The following is an 18,687-nucleotide window of genomic DNA, read 5'->3' as shown; positions in this document are numbered from 1 at the left end:
ATGTAGCTTTACTTCAGTCATAATAGGGTAATGATCACTTCCTATAGTTGTCTTGTTAATCACTTTCCATAAAGAAACACCTGCTGGAGAATCTGAAACTAATGTTAAATCAATTGCTGACAATGTATTATCTAATTATTAAATAATTTATTATTTATTATTATTATACAATTCTTGTTCCATTCCCCTCATTCAAAACTACCAATTTTTTTACATCCATTATTTCTTCAATTACACCCCCATTTTGATCATTATTACTCCATAATGTGCTATGCCCATTAAAATCCCAACACGAAATCATTTCACCCTCTAAATACTTCCCAAGTTCCTCTATTAAATCTAAAGAAAGTCTTTTACATGGATTATAAAAAAATATTATTTTAACTTTTCCATTTATTCCCTGTCTATCTCTTCTAATGCTGTCATTTCCTTAATAACAAAATCAAGATTTGGTTTAAGCCAAGTATCCTGAATGCATATAATATCAATTTTTTTTTTTAAATCTTTAATAAATCTTTTAAACTTTTGCCCATTTGCAATTAGACTTCTAGCATTCCACTGTAAGATGATCAATTTGTTCTCTCTTCCTGTCCTCCTACCCTCCCTTCTTCCCCCTAATCTCTTATTTATGTGCTCCCAGGATATATCCTTTATACCAAAAAACATCTCTGCTCCTTTCACTATTATTTTGATTTTTTTCTGTTTTGTGTTTAACTTGATCTGAACAATTAATTACATTAGCAATGAACAATATAATCCTTTCAATTGTCCATACTGTGTCTGATCTAATCTGCTTTTGTCCTGGTGTTGGACTCAGCTGAACTTTTTCTGGCACATCTTTTGGCTTCTTCACTCTCTTTGCAGCGTCTGCATAACTTACTGTATATTATTAATGACTTTGACTTGTTCAATTTCCACTGCTTTTCTCCTTACTTCACATCCTCCATAGGTCACCCTATGTTGCCCTTCACAGTTACAAGTATCCTTTCTATTTTTACATTCATCATACCCATGCTCCCCTCCACACTTTGGACATCTTTGTTTCCCCTTACATGCTGCTGCGATATGTCCATATCTCTGGCATTTATAACATCTTGGAGGGATATATGGCCTAACAGGAAAACACATACATCCTACTTTTATCCTTTCAGGAAGAACAGCTGCTTGAAACTCCAACATTGCCAAAAGACTTTTCACTCTTTTGCTTTCAACTGTTCTCATCAATTTTTTATTTTTGCTTACTTTCTTCCATAGATACTGTGTCTGAACTTCTTCGGATCTTCACCCACAGGGATAGATAACTCTTCTAGCTACTTAAGCCTCTCCTAAAATCTGTATCTCATTCACCATTTCTTTTACAAATACTCTGTGTGCTCTGTGTGTTTTTCTGCTCTGCACTCCCAACTGTAATTAATAGATTCCCATCTCTAAGAATCTTAGCAAGTATCAGCTCTCCAAACTTCTTTTTTCATTCTCTAGACAGAGCTAACGGACTTAGTTGAATACCTTCACCCTCCTTCATAAACTGCATCATTTGCGTTTAAGGGACTTATGTGACGCGTTAATGCCTGTCGGATGGCTCAAACTTTTTTTTCTTCTTCTTTTTGTTTGTTTTTTACAGTATCATAGAAACAAAAATAGGGCGGAAACCGTACAATGACTTTTTATTCACTTTTCATAAGCTCTAAGCAAGCTCCCCGTCAAAAAATAAAGACATTACAAATTTACCAGTTCATACGAATCATTTATTTTTTACAGTAACAAGGCATTTAATAATCTCAGAAAGCTTTTTTTCTCTTATTTTATTTTAAATGTCTATTGTTGCTGATGTACTTGTAAACAATACATCCAACAAAAGTAACAGAATTAAGGTATGGCTTTATTGATGCTCACTGCTGCCCTCTGCTGTTTAGATGTAAATTTATCATATACAATAAATTCAATGACAAACATGAAATAGAAAATGAAGAAAAAAAACATTTTACAGACAGATACATTATTTGTAGTTTTAAAGATATTTGCTTCAGTAATTGCATAATTTTTTTTTTTACTTTAGTTAGGGTGCTAGTGGTATTTTTCATGCCCTTGGCCAGCCAAGAATGTTGTTTCTAATAGGAAATAAGAAAGGCATTACTCAGAGGATAATAAAACAATGTAAAATCTCAAAAAAATTACTTGTTTTTATTTAATACTATTTACATGTGGCATGTCGAAAATTACATACACCTGTCCCAATAATCAATGAAAAAAAACATATCGCCATTACAGCAATCAAATGCTTTTTATAATTGCTGACTAGAATTTTCAATGTTTCCCCTAGTATTTTGTTCAGACATTTCTGGTGTTGAGCCTCCTTGCCATTACCCTAATTTTTAGCTCCCTCTACCACAATCAGATTCAAGATGTGGAACCCTGGCCACTCCAAAATGTTAATATTTCCTCCAGTGAGCACAAATATGTTCGGTACAAGAATGAACTAATGAAAATCAAGTTTATATAACGGGTTGCAATCTCTTCCCCATGTTATACAAATGCATAACTAATGGTGGACGTAAAATATTTATAAAGCACCCCTTAAAAATATTTTAGTCTTCTGGCATGATCATAATCCTTTTTCTAATAAAAAAAACAAAAAAAAAACTGGACATTCATTTCAAACCAGAGACTGAAAAAAAAAAACATTAATTTAATCCCAGATTTTATTTCTATGTCTGATTTATTTTCAAATCAAATAGAATTGTCATATATTTTGTTATGTTCTCTACTACTACTAGACTTGCATGGTCTCATAGATGTTATTCCCTGCAAGCTTCTTTTTCAGCTCTTTGTTTTCTCTCTGCAGCACTTTGTTCTAAGAAAGAAACAAATAGATGCATTAATCAGAATCATTTTGGATGGAATTTTGTAGTGAATGGTTCTGTACTTTAAAATTAGCCATGCAAAACTAGGAATCAGTCTGCATAAGATTCAAATTTTCTACATGACAAAGATGCCGAACCTTGTGTCTTAGTGCTTCCACTGCCAGGTCTTGCCCCCCTCTGACATTGTGCTCCTTTTTTGAAGCTCGAAAGGTATCACCGATAACTGAGACCAGGACAGGAGCCTGAAACGATTTAAAAATTGTTCCAGTTGGAATAACAAATGCACAAATCCTCCAGTAAAAGTATTCAAGGTGTTCTAAGTTGTTCTTTTCTGTAGGCCCTTAACAGAGTTTCATACTACAGAGGGAATACTCACAAACTTCTGGCTCTGGAACAGATAGCAGTGGTAGAGGTCTGATGCTGGATGCTGCGCTACAAAGCCAAAGACTTTGGGTGAGGAGCGCAGGACGGCACAGAAGGAGACCGTGGAGAGAGGGCACGTGTACAGGAGATACTGAGGGTAGCAGAGATGAGGAGAACATTTCATCTAAGGCACTGAGAGACAAACGGACAGTGATGGCCCTAAGTTTTTGGTGGAGTGCCAAATGTTGTGTTTTGTGTTGTGGCTTCATTATTTTTAGATTTTTGATCTGTTAACACTCTAAAAGCTGTTGCAAATGATCATAGGATTATAAGGTTTCTAAGTGTGTGTAGAGTTCATTTTTGAAATGTGTTGCTCTAACCTGACCACTTTCTCAGACACGTAAAGTTTTCTCACCACTGGTCCAAAATTTCACTAAACCACCTGGTCATCGGATTTGCCTTGTGACACTGAGCTCCATCAAGCTAGAAAACCCACAGATCATCACCAAACTGTTCATGGATAGGTGGAAGATGTTGCTGTTGGAGGATGTTTTGGTCCCATTGGATGAGAAGCAACACAACACATGGATTTTCCCAGGATGCTTCACTGTTGAGACACTTTTTCGGGCAGATGTGTCTTTTTTCCTGCCTTTTTTGTAACAAGGCTGTAGACCAAAGATTTTCCCGTTGTTACGCTCAAATCCGCTGCTGGCGATACAATTCTGTGGCACACATGCATGTTTTTTCTTGAAAGTAACCACTGATATCACAAGTGGACAATGATGTCAAGTATATGTGCTCCTCGTCTAAAGTCATCAGGGGTTCTAATTATTAGCACTGTACTGTAGACATATTGCTAAATGCATTTCTTATGATAATATGTGCTGGCACAGAAACTGTAACTGATTGGTCCCTTGAACCAATTTCATTTCTTTGTAGTTTTACTTTAACATTGAATTAAAGATGAACGTTGTTAGGAATAACCCTGCTTACTATTACTTATAGATGAGCTTTTACACACACACCATAATGATAAAGTATGAAGGGTCTAACCGCCAACAGGGTACGCTAGCTCAGACAAAGTGTTGCACTTTTACCTTCAGCTGTATTGAGATAGGATCATAGGTTTCATCTGCTAGATCAGGGGTCTGCAACCTGCAGCTCCAGAGCCGCAAGTGGCTCACTTAATATGTTAAAAAAGATGAGAAATTGCCCTGTTTTTTTTTTTTTTTTTTTGTTTGTTTCATTGTTTTGTTCAGTGGCCCCATGAAAAGAAAATACTGGCCCCACCTTGGTGCCCCTGGTAAATTTTGTCTAGAACTGCTGCTATTTACAGCCGTAAAGAGAAGAGCTAATTAGATTAATACCATGACAAGCAGGACTTTCTCACACCTTCCATGTGCTAATGATATACTGAAATGAAGACAGCTGATCACATTCAGTAGAATTTGAATTGAACATTTTTAAGCCAGTAAACCTGTTTGCAGGTTCATTTAAAATGAATATGAACTCCCAGCTAAAAATCGTAGGCCTCTGAGAGTTACACACGAACATGACAACCAAAACTTCAGGCCATGACTATGCTGTGTATAACCAATGAAAATGCTTCTTTTACACACCTTGGTTTTGTTTTCCAAAATGTCAATCCCACCCATTGCCAGGAAGATGTGGACTTTGCTCTTCTTCGCTGCCTTTTCTGAGTTGAATTTATCTGGCCTCTTGAAAAAGGAAAAGGTCAAATAAATGTCAGCTGACTGCTTGAGGCAATAAAAAAAACATGGATTCAAAGATTCAAATAAAGAAAAACAAAAAAAGACCTTTACATAATAAGAAAAACATTAAAGAATGCTTAAAAATGCTTAATCTGAAATAAATACTTGAGATAGAATAAAAATAAAAATGAGATGAATCAAATTTGAACTGCTACACACAGGCACCCACAGGATGCAGCAGTTTAAGAAGCTCTAAAGGCAAGAACCTGTACTAAAACCTAATTGGATTCTCCAGAGATGATGAAAGAGCCAATCCTTTCATCTGTCTATAAGATTACCAGATGTTATAATGATGAGACCACACCAAGCAACCAGACCAAGTGTTAATGGATCAGTTTATGCTATGTAAAGTTCTGATGTAACTTCTATCCCCAGTTTATAAATGTTTTGTCCTTATTTACAACCTTTTGTCACCTTGATGAACTATTCAAAAGTTCAACTATACTCCACCAATTAGCTTTCATTGTAGAGTGGCAAGACAGAAGACACTCTTCACTAAAAGGCACATGGCAACCCGTCTGGGCTTTGCAAAAAAGCTCCGTAGAGATTGTCAAAGCAAGACAAACAAAACATCCTTGTTTTATGACACCAACATAAAACATTTTGACCTGACGTCCAATCGTCATGTGTGGAGAAAAACAGGCACCACTCCTCTTTTTGCTAACACCATTTCTATTGTGAAGCATGGTGGAGGGAGCATCATGCAACAGGGATGTTTTTCTGAACTGAATGATTATTCCACAAAGAGTGTGAGAAGACTACAGCCAAATTGAGAGATTATTTAAGAAAACCTGCTCCAGAGTTTTCGGATCTTTAGAATAAGGTAACTATTAATCTTCCAAAACGGCAACGAGCCAAAGCACACAGTCGTACATTCGTAGACCTGGACCGATATATGGATATTCGTCCCTTAGCAGGTTGCAGGGAAGTCATACCATTTTCATTGCTGAGAAAAAGCCTGTGACATAATTCCATATTGTCAAGAGGGCTTCTATCAGGATGTTTTTCCTGATCATTGTCCTGATGGAACTCCCAGTTTTGCCCAAGTTTCAGCAATCTAGGTGTTGATTTGAGGAGAAATATTGGGAGGCTTTATTTTTATCCATCTTGTGTAATGCACTGGTACCAATGGCAGCTAAAAGGACCCTCAGAATGATTCCTCCACCACCATGCTTAGTAGTTTATACTTCAAAGTTTTACTTTGACCCCTTGTGCACCCAATTCTTGTTTTGGAAAATTACTGAACTTGTATGTTGAACTCAAAGATAACACAATGACAAATAAAGTAAAAAAAAAAAATTGATGCCAAAGAAAAAGGTAAAAAGGGGGGAAATAACAGCAAATGAACAGAACAGCTTGGAGAGCAGTACAAATGTTGGAGATACAATCTGGAACAGTGGAAAGCAGCAACTCCTGACCTTCAGCCTCTCAGCAGCTTCCTCCAGGATCTGTAGTCCAGAAGGGCGGACCACCTGTACCCGGCCGAGAAACTGTGTTTACAGAGACGGGAAATTATGTTTTTGAGAAACAACTTTCCCTCAAAATGAACCTAGTTAACCCACTTTTTATACATTATTATATAAATTAGGGCTCAACCTTCTGTATTAGATTTTTAAATACATGTAAATAAGAAACTACCTTTACAGTGAAAGAGATGTCGCTTTCATCCTCTACAATGTCGCTCATCTTAAGTCCCGTCTCGAAGCTAAAGCCTGAAACCAGCAGCTGGCAAATACAGTATTAAATAAGTGTTTGTTAAACCAAATAAAAAGCTGGAGATTTTATTCTTACCTTTGGTGAATGTACTGAAGTGTATGTTTCCTGTTGTCATACAGACTGAGGGGTAAAAGTCTGCTGGAGTTAATGAGTAACAAACATGTCTTCCTTATTGCTCTGTATCTGACATTTGAGCCTGTTTGACAGCTTTGCTGAACCTTTTAATAATGCCTCAGTTAGTAACTGTATAGTAACAAATACATGGACCAATTTTTTTAATGGGTCTGGGACAGTGTTCCTAAAGATTCTTTGACAGTGTAACAAAAATGAAACATAACAGTTCTAGAAACTGCTAAATGAACTGGTTTAAATGAACTGGTTAAAAATGATTCTAAAACTATTAACTAAAGCGCATTACTAGGGTGACAAAAATGTCTGAGTTTGTGGGAAATTGAGAGAGCTCTGCACTTCCTTGTCTTCAGGAAGAAAATTGAATAATCAGGATTTTTAGCTGGATATCATCAGCATACTGGAAATGTATCCTATGGATTTGAAGCATGTCTAAAAGAGTATTGGGCTAAGAACTGAACCCTGATGGACTCCTGTTCTATGAGCACCAAAACCTGAATGCAACTCTTCAAATGCATTATTAGATGTAGTAGATAACAGTATTGAGATGCAACACACACCCCATAAGTTTTTAAGACAATGGGGGGACTGTTTACAAGTCTAATTTTTAATGGGTCCCCAGATCTAAAGTAGTCTTCTTATTATAGTTGTTTTTACTAAAGGTTTCTACAACAAATTCTAACCTTTTAGATAATCATGCCTGAGAACTAATGATAATCTAATGACACTTGCAACATCAAACAGAGCAAAAACACAAAACTTCATATCGGTTCTATTTATTGTTTACAGTAAGTGCCACTTCATCAATGTGAAGTCATATACATTTATTTTTAAATCAGTCCATACAGGGGATGTCAATAGTCTCGGTCATAATTGACGTCAAGCAGCGACAGTGATGATTGCGATGAGATCACGGGAAGGAAAGCCCAACAGACACCATATGGATTTAATGAAAAATGCCAAACATGTTGAAACTGCATCTTAAAATGATAGCTGCTCAAAAAACTGATGTGTACTTGCCACATTATTGGCTCATCTGGATTTAGGTGATCGCATAAAGTAACTGCAGATAAACTGAAGGATTGTAATCTGGATTAATCAACTGGTTGAGTAAGACGTTTTACCTGCTGGGTTTAGGCTCATTTTGGCTTTATTTACAAAAAAGGTACAAGATGTGGAGAGAAACTGGATCAACACACTGAGAATGTTTTTCATGAGATGAAGACTGACACTCAGATGGAACAAGGAAGCCTCCCTTTCCTTCAGGAATTAAACAACATTTAACAAGTTAAAAGATGGCCCTTTCATTCTTTTCTAGTCTAAACTAATTCAGTTTAGGAGAAACAACTAAAACCGAATGCTGATCTTTGTTGTCAGAGATGAGGCTCTGTTCCATCAGTTTGGATCTTCTGTGAGGTCGATGAAGGCGGGCGGATGATGTGCGCTGTGGTCTATGAGTCGTTGACGGACATGCTCTCCATGGCATTGGGCAGGTTTTGGTCTCCTCCTTCCTTCTTCTTCTTTTTCTTCCCTCCGTCCTGATGCTTTTTTGCTTTCTTGGATATCTCCTGATCAATCGGGGCAGGCTTAACGAACTTAATGATTTCTGTCAAACCTGCAGATAGAAAAAAAAGGAAATGAACAGTCACTTATGCACTGCATCCTCATGTTCATGAGCATCATACTCTCAGCTGGAGTAAAATGCTGCAGTTTCATCAGCTGGTCCTGCTAAATGTCACTCAAACACACCTGGATCCGTGCATGCACAATACATTATGCTATATTCCCAGCAGCTGTGTGACAAGTCAACGCCAATCTTACCAGGAGGCATGAAGTCCCTGAGCACCTCTGGAACGATGATGCCTTCCTCTGTTTGGTAGTTTTCCAGGATGGCACACATCACACGGGTTGTTGCACACATGGTCGCATTCAACATGTGCACAAACTCTGCCTACAGGACACAAAGAGAGTAAAGAGTGGTCAGTGCATTAATCTAAACGAGGAAACAGCTTCTGCACAGCACATAGGGGATTGTTTAGAGAAAGAGTTTAAATTCTCAAAGTACCAGAGCAGCACTACATCTTATTGATATTAAAGTGAAAGTATCACATGATCCAGAAAAAAAAAAAAGTTTAAAATGAATCAAAAACATTTCATTTACAGAACATGCCTACAACTTTGAATTATTATTTTATTTGTTTATTGTGAAGTAAACAAAAAATAGGACAAAATAACAGAAAACTTTGGTGTGCATAACTGTTCAGCACCCAAGAAATCAGTACTTTGTAGAGCCAACTTTTTTTTAAATTACAATTTCAGTTATAATATAGTCTTGAAGGAAGAAAAAAAGGGCAGCTGGATAGGGAATAAAGTCAAACAAATATTTCTCCCTACTAAAACAAATTAATTTCCAGACTGTAGGAACCCTGGACCAGGTGAATAACTGATCATCAGTAAATGTGAGGTAGTCCATAAAAGTTCTGCAGCAATCAGCCAAAATGTTTTCTAAATAAAGAAGATATAATACAACTTCAACTGCTCTTTAACAGAGTTTTTTTTTCTCCTAGAAAGGTGATTTCTGACTAGACTGTTTTAAATGATCATTCATGTCTTTTTATTTTAACATATTTGTGACAGGAGATAAAACTGGCAGGAGTCCAACTCATCTCATCATGATTTTCAGATTTTAATAGCAGCTCTTCTTTTTGCTACCTGGAAAGTTCTAGGTTCTTTGTTATGAAGGTTCAATGAAAACCTAAAAAGGCCATTTAACTGAAACATCTCAACCATTAACTGCCCAGGTAAGGAACGGGCTACATTAGAGTCACAAGCTGTTTCTAATCCATGCACTTGCCTTATCCATCATCTTTTTGGTCTGTCCATAGCGAATGCGGAGACGTCTGGCCTGGTAGTCGGTGCAGTTTGAGCAGGAGACCAGCTCTCTGAAGGCCCCTGATCCGGGGAACCAGGCCTCCAGATCCAGCTTCTTACTGGCTGCATGATTCAGGGCCCCTGCAAGGACAACAAAGCACATGGTGTGCTCATATCGGTGACATGAAGCCAACCCGCAACCATAGGCTTTGACTGTAGTGTGTGTGGGATCTACCAGAGACGATGTTAACTATGCGATAAGGGATTCCCAGCGACTGATAGAACTCCTCTGCTGTTCCAATCATCTCATCAAACATCTCCCACGATTTGCCGTCATGAGGGGAGGCGTAGACGAACTGCTCTATCTACGACCAGAAACACCAGGATCAGTCTAAAAGCTGAGTCATAATGACAAACATCATCATAGGCTTTATGAGCTTGACAAAGACAAAGAATATTTAGAACAATCATTAGAGCTGCTCACACAAACTCTCTGAGTGACAAACTGATTTGATATAAAGCATGACTTTTACATCGTCTCTGACCTTCTCAAATTGATGCACCCTGAAGATCCCGCGGGTGTCCCTCCCATGGGAACCCACTTCTTGTCTGAAGCAAGTGGAGAAGCCAGCGTAACGGATCGGCAGGTCCTCTGGTTTCAGCCACTCTTCTCTCAGGAAGGCTGCGATGGGCTGCTCAGAGGTGGCTATGAGGTATTTCTCATCTATGGAGCTGTCGTCTGACTTCTCGCTGCTCTTACCGATGACCTGAAGGACATGTGGGCAGGTGACAGGAAGTTTATGAGAAAGACAGAAATCTGTTCACAGTATCATCAGGATCACAGAACAACCAATAAATCCGAAAGTAGGACTGGGTGATACGACAAATACATTGGATGTATTGTGCTTTGTTCTACATGTGATCTCTAGAATGGCGATGTCATATGAGGCTATTCCAGTATAAATGTACATAACAGCCATTGCCTGTCTACATCCAATTTGCAGGAAGCTCAGTTTCTCTTAACTCTACTGAATGCACCACTCTCCCCTTGTCCCCACACATGTACAAAATTCATTGTTTCTGTATATGTGGCAGGTCAGTTTGGCATCTTCTTGCTGTTTAGCATCTGTGGGGTCGGATTATTGGTCAGAGGGATTGGTATTTGTCTTAGATGATGGGTTATTGCTTGTTTTTTACCAACATACCTGGTTTAAAACATACATCCAACGTGCATGTTTGTTTAAACTAGTAAAAATCCACTGTTGGATTATGTGGAAAAGCAGCTGCAAGATTTGATGCTTTTGACCTGCTGTTGGAAGGCAGGGCGTCTGACACGCCATATGGATCTTATCAGGCCATACCGGACAGCCATAACTGAAAGGATTATTAAAACGTAATGAGAAAAAAAGTCAGTGGTTATCTAGCGCTTTATGTAAAAGATGCAGTTATTTGTTCTGGCCACCAGAGTGCACTACTGGAATTACATTGAACTGATGAGATTCATATGGAAAACATCCCATGCCCTGGATCTTTTTATTTTATTTTGAAGTGCATTTAGTTTTATTAATGCTTCATATAGCAGTATATAATAGCAAAGCATTCAGTAAAGATTTACCAACCTTATAAAGCTCTTCGTCAAACTGGCTGAGCTGGGCCACTTCCTGCATGACCTCTTTCCTCATGAAGAAAGGCGTGTACAGCATGGTGTAGTTCCTGCTGTGGAGGATCCTTAAGGCATAGTTGATCAGAGCCTGCTCCAGGAACACCAGGGGGCCCTGAGCTCAAAACAGGAGATGGAAACGATTAACAGCCACTTCCTAAACTTACAGGTAAAGAATTAAAACATCGGTCATTACTGCTCCTCTTGATGAGTTTTGTCTGTAATATTTCTAAAATGAGGGAGGAACTGTGTTTGTCCTACAACAATTAGGAGTTTTTTTTACATATAAACTCACCTTTAAAAAGTAACCTCTGCTCCCAGCCACAATGGCTCCTCTCTCTCCGTCAAAGCCATCTATCATGACCACCAGGTCCACATGAGAGTACTTCTTCTGGACGCTGCAGTCACCCCAGGTACGCTCCACCTTGTTGTCTACATCCTGATGGGACAGTTAAAACATGATGGGGTCATGTTTAAGAGACTGTTGGTTATCTAGAAAACATGTCCTGAGTGTTAGGCCAGCCACGGAATGAAAGATGGACTGAATTATAGAGAACAAAACACGGGTAAAAACTCTAAATCCCAGAATGCAGTTTTAACCCATCATCCTGCACAACTCCGAGAAGGGAGGAGTCACAGCTGGAATCCCTATGACATCATAGATCTATGAAACTCTGCTCTCAGCAGCAATTCTCTCTTTTCTGGACCTCACGAGCCGAGCAACAGGTCGCATCATGGATCCAAAGTAAATAGGGTCTACTCTCCGTGTACCCGGCAACTGTATCCCGGCCCAAAAATAAGACTAACCACCTTAACCTTTCTCACTGAGCTTATGCAAAAAAAAGTAAAGAAAAAAAAAAAAGCCAAAGATTCCCCCAAGAGGAAACGGTGTCCCTGAAGAGCTCATCACTGTCCCAAAAAAAGTCGGAATTCTTCTAACTTACGATAATTGCCCATTCCTACTTAGAAGGTAGCATTATTTACAACAAAGCATCAACTCTTCAGGCGAGCTAAAGTTCTGGAACTGACCGACTTAAAAGAGACTGAGGTGAATATTACTGGTTTATCTACAGGTCCTTCTCAAAATATTAGCATATTGTGATAAAGTTCATTATTTTCCATAATGTCATGATGAAAATTTAACATTCATATATTTTAGATTCATTGCACACTAACTGAAATATTTCAGGTCTTTTATTGTCTTAATACGGATGATTTTGGCATACAGCTCATGAAAACCCAAAATTCCTATCTCACAAAATTAGCATATCATTAAAAGGGTCTCTAAACGAGCTATGAACCTAATCATCTGAATCAACGAGTTAACTCTAAACACCTGCAAAAGATTCCTGAGGCCTTTAAAACTCCCAGCCTGGTTCATCACTCAAAACCCCAATCATGGGTAAGACTGCCGACCTGACTGCTGTCCAGAAGGCCACTATTGACACCCTCAAGCAAGAGGGTAAGACACAGAAAGAAATTTCTGAACAAATAGGCTGTTCCCAGAGTGCTGTATCAAGGCACCTCAGTGGGAAGTCTTTGGGAAGGAAAAAGTGTGGCAGAAAACGCTGCACAACGAGAAGAGGTGACCGGACCCTGAGGAAGATTGTGGAGAAGGGCCGATTCCAGACCTTGGGGGACCTGCGGAAGCAGTGGACTGAGTCTGGAGTAGAAACATCCAGAGCCACCGTGCACAGGCGTGTGCAGGAAATGGGCTACAGGTGCCGCATTCCCCAGGTCAAGCCACTTTTGAACCAGGAACAGCGGCAGAAGCGCCTGACCTGGGCTACAGAGAAGCAGCACTGGACTGTTGCTCAGTGGTCCAAAGTACTTTTTTCGGATGAAAGCAAATTCTGCATGTCATTCGGAAATCAAGGTGCCAGAGTCTGGAGGAAGACTGGGGAGAAGGAAATGCCAAAATGCCTGAAGTCCAGTGTCAAGTACCCACAGTCAGTGATGGTCTGGGGTGCCGTGTCAGCTGCTGGTGTTGGTCCACTGTGTTTTATCAAGGGCAGGGTCAATGCAGCTAGCTATCAGGAGATTTTGGAGCACTTCACTGCTGAAAAGCTTTATGGAGATGAAGATTTCATTTTTCAGCACGACCTGGCACCTGCTCACAGTGCCAAAACCACTGTTAAATGGTTTACTGACCATGGTATCACTGTGCTCAATTGGCCTGCCAACTCTCCTGACCTGAACCCCATAGAGAATCTGTGGGATATTGTGAAGAGAACGTTGAGAGACTCAAGACCCAACACTCTGGATGAGCTAAAGGTCGCTATCGAAGCATCCTGGGCCTCCATAAGACCTCAGCAGTGCCACAGGCTGATTGCCTCCATGCCACGCCGCATTGAAGCAGTCATTTCTGCCAAAGGATTCCCGACCAAGTATTGAGTGCATAACTGTACATGATTATTTGAAGGTTGACGTTTTTTGTATTAAAAACACTTTTCTTTTATTGGTCGGATGAAATATGCTAATTTTGTGAGATAGGAATTTTGGGTTTTCCTGAGCTGTATGCCACAATCATCCGTATTAAGACAATAAAAGACCTGAAATATTTCAGTTAGTGTGCAATGAATCTAAAATATATGAATGTTAAATTTTCATCATTACATTATGGAAAATAATGAACTTTATCACAATATGCTAATATTTTGAGAAGGACCTGTAGTTGCAAATTCCTTGCTCGGAATAACTTCATCAAGCCACTGAGATCATAAAACTTTAGCATCCTTCTTCTGGGTTGCTATTCCAGGCTTTCACCGCAGCCTCTTCCAGATGTTGATTATTTTGGGGGGTTAGTCCCTTCATTAAAATGGATGCTCTGTGGGGGTTCAGACCGGAGACTGACTTAGCCAGCCCCGGTAAGTCAGTCTGCTTTTCGGTGTTCTCTGGTCATTATGTTACTGCATGATAAAGGCTCTCCCCCGGTACGATCAACCGCCTACCTCGTCATTGCTGACGGGTACAGACGGATGCAGGAGGTTGCCGATCTCCCTCAGATACTCGAACCTTTCCGCCTCCAGCTTGATCCTCTTCCGGTCGGTTTCCTCCACCGCCTCGTCCACAAGGAGACGCACCTTTTTGATCTGCGTTACTGTCAGAGCCTGACACAAGAAGGACAATTAAACTAAAAAGTAGAGAGAGCTAAAACAGAAACGAGAACATGCACAGATGTCTCCTTCACACCTACCGACAGTGTCTCAGCTGTTAGGGCCTCCAGGTTCTGGGCTTCCTCTGGCACAGTCTCATCCTCCCCTACTGGTTCCTTTTTCTGCAATAAAACAGAATTGTGGTTGGAAATGCATGCTTCTGCCTCGGATAGCTCTCTTTTTCATTCGTCAACTAAAAGTTTAATTTACAACCACCAACATCATTGGATTTTATTGGCTTTATATGTGACAAACCAACACATAGTGCTTAATTGTGAAGTGGAAAACAGAACAAATCTGAAAATATGGTCGACATCTGTATTCAACCCCATTTGCTCTGACAACATAAAATCTAGTGCAACCAATGGCCTTCAGAGGCAAAATGAAACTAAATATTTTATCTTTGTGACCAACATGCAAAGCTAACACTGCACATCACATGAGCCCACAATCCCTAAGGTGAATAGTGGTGGTGGCAGCATCATGCTGTGGGGATGATTGTTTTCAGCAGGGATAGAGAAGCTGGTCAGAGATGACATTAAGATGAATGGAGCTGAATACAGCACCCTACTAGATGAAAACCTGTTAGAAACATCTGGAGACTGGCTGGAGGTTTGCCTTGCAGCATGACTTTGACCCTAAACATACAGATAGAGCTTTGAAAGATTTAGGATAGTTATGTGCTGGAATGGCCCAGTTAATTGACAATCTGTAACAAGACTTGAAATTAGCTTGACTTGAATGGACGCTCTCCATCCAATCTGACTGAGAAGGATTTTGCAGAGAAAGACAGGGAATTTCAGTCTCTGTATTTGCAAATTTGAAACTCAGTTCAACTCAAAAATTCTTTATTAATCCCAAAGGGAAATTAAATGTTGTTGTAGCTCATATTATGAGGGTTTCCTCAAAGAGCCATTGTAGATGCTGATGGCTGTGGGCAGGAAGGATCTCCTGTGGAGGTCCGTCTTACAGCAGATCTGAAGAAGCCTCTGACTGAAGACACTCTGTTGTTGTAGGACAGTCTCATGAAGAGGATGCTCAGGGTTCTCCATAATGTTCTTCATTTTATGAAGAATCTTTCTTTCCACAATGATCTCCAGAGGAGTCCCCAGAACAGAACCAGCCTTCTTTATCAGCTTGTTGAGTTTGTTTAAGTCCCTGGCTCTGATGTTGCTTCCCCAGCAGATGATGGCAGAAGAGATCACACTCTCCACAACAGACTTATAGAAGATATGCAGCATCTAGCTGGAAATGCTGAATGACCTAAGCTTCTTCAAGAAGTACAGTCTGCTCTGTCCCTTCTCGTAGACACATACCCCAGGACACTTGCAGCCGTAACTGCAGCGAAAGCAAAGGGACTCAGTGGCGGCTGAATACAAATGCACACCATCATTTTTATATTTTTACATGCAAACATTTTTTAAAGCATGCATCCTTTTTCTGTCTACTTCACAATAATGACATATTATGTGTTGGTCTATCGCATAAAAATCCCTATTAAAATTCAGTCAAGTTTTGTGGTTGTAACCTGGCAAACTTTGGAAAGGTTTAAGGGGTGTGAATACTTTAGCAATAAACTGCATTTGGTTCTGCATGTGCATACCTTCATCTTCTCCCCGATGCTCTTGCTGCAGAGGTTCTTGGCTTTGTTCAGGTTGTCTGCAGTGAAGCGGCCTGTCAGAGGTTACATGTCAGTCAGTGCATCATGGGAGGATGTGTCTATAATCTACAGCTGCTCTCGTAAACCTGCGTGACCCTTGTAAAAATGTCTATAGACATCTAGCGATGTTATTTTTGCCACATAAGTGAAAACTTGACAAACTCATCAGTGTTATCCTGCTGAACCAAACGTGTAAGCAGCTGCACTGCAGGGCGAGGTTGACCTGATGCAGCCTGGGATTGCATCAGATTCTACATTGTCAAGCTAACTCAACATTTAACATCGTTTCACGTTTACTCGTTCATTTCAAAAAACGAATAACTGATCCATGCTTAATTTAGTATTAAAAATGTACAGCTCTTCTTGGATAACGTGTCATTTCTCTGTGAATGGTAACCATATGACTCAGTTTGAATCGCAATATTACACTAGCTAAGCTAACATTAGCTTCCTCCTGAGAACACACAAACTCTTTTCCTATCCGCCTCTAGCTTGTTGCTTTGCTACAGGAGAACATTCTAAGCCACGTTATCATACTGTATCTATTTACACCCATACATTTGACGTTGGTTAGGCCCTCTTCCGTTAGAGCTGCCCTAGCTTTAGCATAATTAGCCACCGTGCTAACGTTTGTTGCCATGACTCAAACAGCAGCGGTGATTATGGAGCTTACATTTTCTCCACTCTGTGTCGGCGGACATCAGTTTATCTACCAGTGTAACGTCCTTAAATCTCTTCCTCTGAGTCTCACGGATGATTTCAGGATCCCCGCCTTTGTCGGTCCGAAACAGGTCCAAGTCGAGCACCATGTTTCCACGCTGCCTGGCTGTCAGAGAGAGACTGAATGAAGCCGCACCAGAGGCAGCTGCTAACTGGGTTGCCAGATCCTGTGTTGCGTGTTTCCACACCAGCATGCCGTCAACGTCATTGAGCTTCAATGGGTACGGGCCCAACTTTGTGGTGCGTTCATGTACTGCGCTGGATAATTATTTGAAAACATTATAAGATGGTTTTATCAACTATTGTTGGCACCGGTGATGAATTGCACAAGCATTTGTGAGATGGTTTTCTGTTGTAGTATTACTTGTTATTAATAACGCAGTCTGTTTTTTTTCTTTCCAGCACAACTTTTAAACTTGTTTTAAACGTAAAGAAAATCGTTTCTTTCAAAAAATGTTAACCCTGTCTTGATTAATAACGCACATATGTTTATTTGTAAGATTATTTAACTCGTTTTGAGTTTAAACGTGTTTGAATAACAGTTTTTTCTTTATGAATAACAAAGTCGAACAGACTCTTCACTACACAGACAGCATCCATATCAGAGATCACTTGGTTCATTAAAAGACTTCTAATGTGTACTATGTGTAGATGTACAGTAAACTTTAGGTATACCCACTTTGGTACAGTTAGTTGATGACAACAAATTTTTAAGTGACATTTTTTGAAAAAAAATATTTTTGGTTAACTAAAGGAGGAATTCACATAAAATTAAAATAAAATGTTCCATCTCATTCAGTTACTCTTCTTCGCATTTCACAGATTGACCAGTGATAATTCAGGAAAGATAGAGACAAAAAGCAAAAGGAAAAAAATCAGAGGACGGAAGCCCTGGATGTTTTCTGAACAGCCCCGGACTTCTTAATAGAAGAAATTTAGAAGTATTAAAAAGATGCCGCCACAAAATGGTATTGGACTTCACATTTTTATTTAAAAACAATCAGATTTTTTCAATTGTGTTCCATATAATCACCTCCCGCTCCACCTAACCAAACAATGAGTTAAAAGTAGAAGACATAAAATGGTGATTTGCGCACTCGCAGCACCACGAATGCGCAACTACGCGCACAGCCAGAAACGGACTCGATTCTGGAGAAGTCCAGAACAGCAGTTTACTCCAGGTCGACCTGGCTCCTTCATTACCTGAAAAGTTACACTGAGCGCCTCAAACAGGGCTCATTTCAGAGCAACCGTGGAGCCAACCAGAGAGTGGGAGCCTGGTGCGTGTGTGTTCAGGAACAGGTGGAAACAGAGCGGTTATAACCCAGGAGAAGATAGTGGTAAAATCTGAATACTGACTCAGAACGGGCTAATTGTAAGTTACAGCTAATTACTGATTCACTCAACAAGACATGAGGTGGAGGTTCACTCTAATGAGCATCATCAGGGTCATGATGAGGAACTTTCACCTGAGCTACAGGTGAAGTTAAATTATCTGTCTGTGATAGAAAACAGTAGCAACCTTCTCTGTGAGCTACTAGCTGGATTTGCATCATAATGTGAAAGTATCTGGTTCTTTACTTCAGTCAAAATAAAAGCATTTAATCCTAACGTAGCTGAACACATTAAAAGGTCCTTCAGATCAACACATTGCATCTCATGGCTGCAGCCAGTCCAATAGTCCAGTTCTGCATGTAGACAGAACCAAGTGTTGCTCAATAAACCAGGAAAATATCTCCTGGTGCCAGTAAGACGTAGTAGAAAGTATAAAAGTAAGCCT

General features: G+C 39.7%; 2 protein-coding genes and 1 long non-coding RNA gene across 3 annotated transcripts; 1 reads left to right on the top strand and 2 right to left on the bottom strand.

Moving 5' to 3' along the window:
* Positions 1 to 1,861: 1,861 nt before the first annotated feature.
* Positions 1,862 to 6,858, bottom strand: LOC124859801 (PTB domain-containing engulfment adapter protein 1-like). Its single transcript, XM_047352674.1, has 7 exons — positions 6,788 to 6,858; positions 6,635 to 6,721; positions 6,415 to 6,486; positions 4,844 to 4,942; positions 3,238 to 3,375; positions 2,999 to 3,103; positions 1,862 to 2,851 (listed from the first exon to the last, which is right to left on the bottom strand). Exons 2-7 carry the CDS (start codon positions 6,680 to 6,682, stop codon positions 2,771 to 2,773), a joined length of 543 nt encoding a protein of 180 aa, XP_047208630.1. The 5' UTR covers positions 6,683 to 6,721; positions 6,788 to 6,858; the 3' UTR covers positions 1,862 to 2,770.
* Positions 6,859 to 7,601: 743 nt separating this feature from the next.
* sars1 (seryl-tRNA synthetase 1) lies at positions 7,602 to 17,081 on the bottom strand. The gene is made up of 11 exons (XM_047375357.1): positions 16,861 to 17,081; positions 16,131 to 16,201; positions 14,569 to 14,649; positions 14,324 to 14,482; positions 11,668 to 11,811; positions 11,332 to 11,487; positions 10,258 to 10,479; positions 9,948 to 10,077; positions 9,696 to 9,853; positions 8,663 to 8,792; positions 7,602 to 8,456 (listed from the first exon to the last, which is right to left on the bottom strand). Exons 1-11 carry the CDS (start codon positions 16,994 to 16,996, stop codon positions 8,293 to 8,295), a joined length of 1,551 nt encoding a protein of 516 aa, XP_047231313.1. The 5' UTR covers positions 16,997 to 17,081; the 3' UTR covers positions 7,602 to 8,292.
* Positions 17,009 to 17,873, top strand: LOC124874183. Its single transcript, XR_007039720.1, has 2 exons — positions 17,009 to 17,147; positions 17,730 to 17,873. It is a non-coding gene; the product is annotated as an uncharacterized LOC124874183 (long non-coding RNA).
* Positions 17,874 to 18,687: the final 814 nt, after the last annotated feature.

This window comes from Girardinichthys multiradiatus, chromosome 1 (genome assembly GCF_021462225.1).
Source record: "Girardinichthys multiradiatus isolate DD_20200921_A chromosome 1, DD_fGirMul_XY1, whole genome shotgun sequence".
In the NCBI taxonomy this organism is placed as follows: domain Eukaryota; kingdom Metazoa; phylum Chordata; class Actinopteri; order Cyprinodontiformes; family Goodeidae; genus Girardinichthys; species Girardinichthys multiradiatus.
This window is presented reverse-complemented; position numbering and strand designations above follow the sequence as displayed.

What these genes read in the sequence shown, in the direction of transcription:
- LOC124859801 (XM_047352674.1), bottom strand. Translation starts at nt 6,682, where the DNA reads ATGAGCGACATTGTAGAGGATGAAAGCGACATCTCTTTCACTGTAAAG. An exon ending in TGTTCCAGAGCCAGAAGTTT is followed by an intron (nt 3,104 to 3,237) that starts GTGAGTATTCCC and finishes AAATCGTTTCAG; the next exon opens with GCTCCTGTCCTGGTCTCAGT. An exon ending in TGGAAGCACTAAGACACAAG is followed by an intron (nt 2,852 to 2,998) that starts GTTCGGCATCTT and finishes TTTCTTTCTTAG; the next exon opens with AACAAAGTGCTGCAGAGAGA.
- sars1 (XM_047375357.1), bottom strand. Translation starts at nt 16,996, where the DNA reads ATGGTGCTCGACTTGGACCTGTTTCGGACCGACAAAGGCGGGGATCCT. An exon ending in GCATCGGGGAGAAGATGAAG is followed by an intron (nt 14,650 to 16,130) that starts GTATGCACATGC and finishes GTTTTATTGCAG; the next exon opens with AAAAAGGAACCAGTAGGGGA. An exon ending in CATAGTTAACATCGTCTCTG is followed by an intron (nt 9,854 to 9,947) that starts GTAGATCCCACA and finishes TTGTCCTTGCAG; the next exon opens with GGGCCCTGAATCATGCAGCC.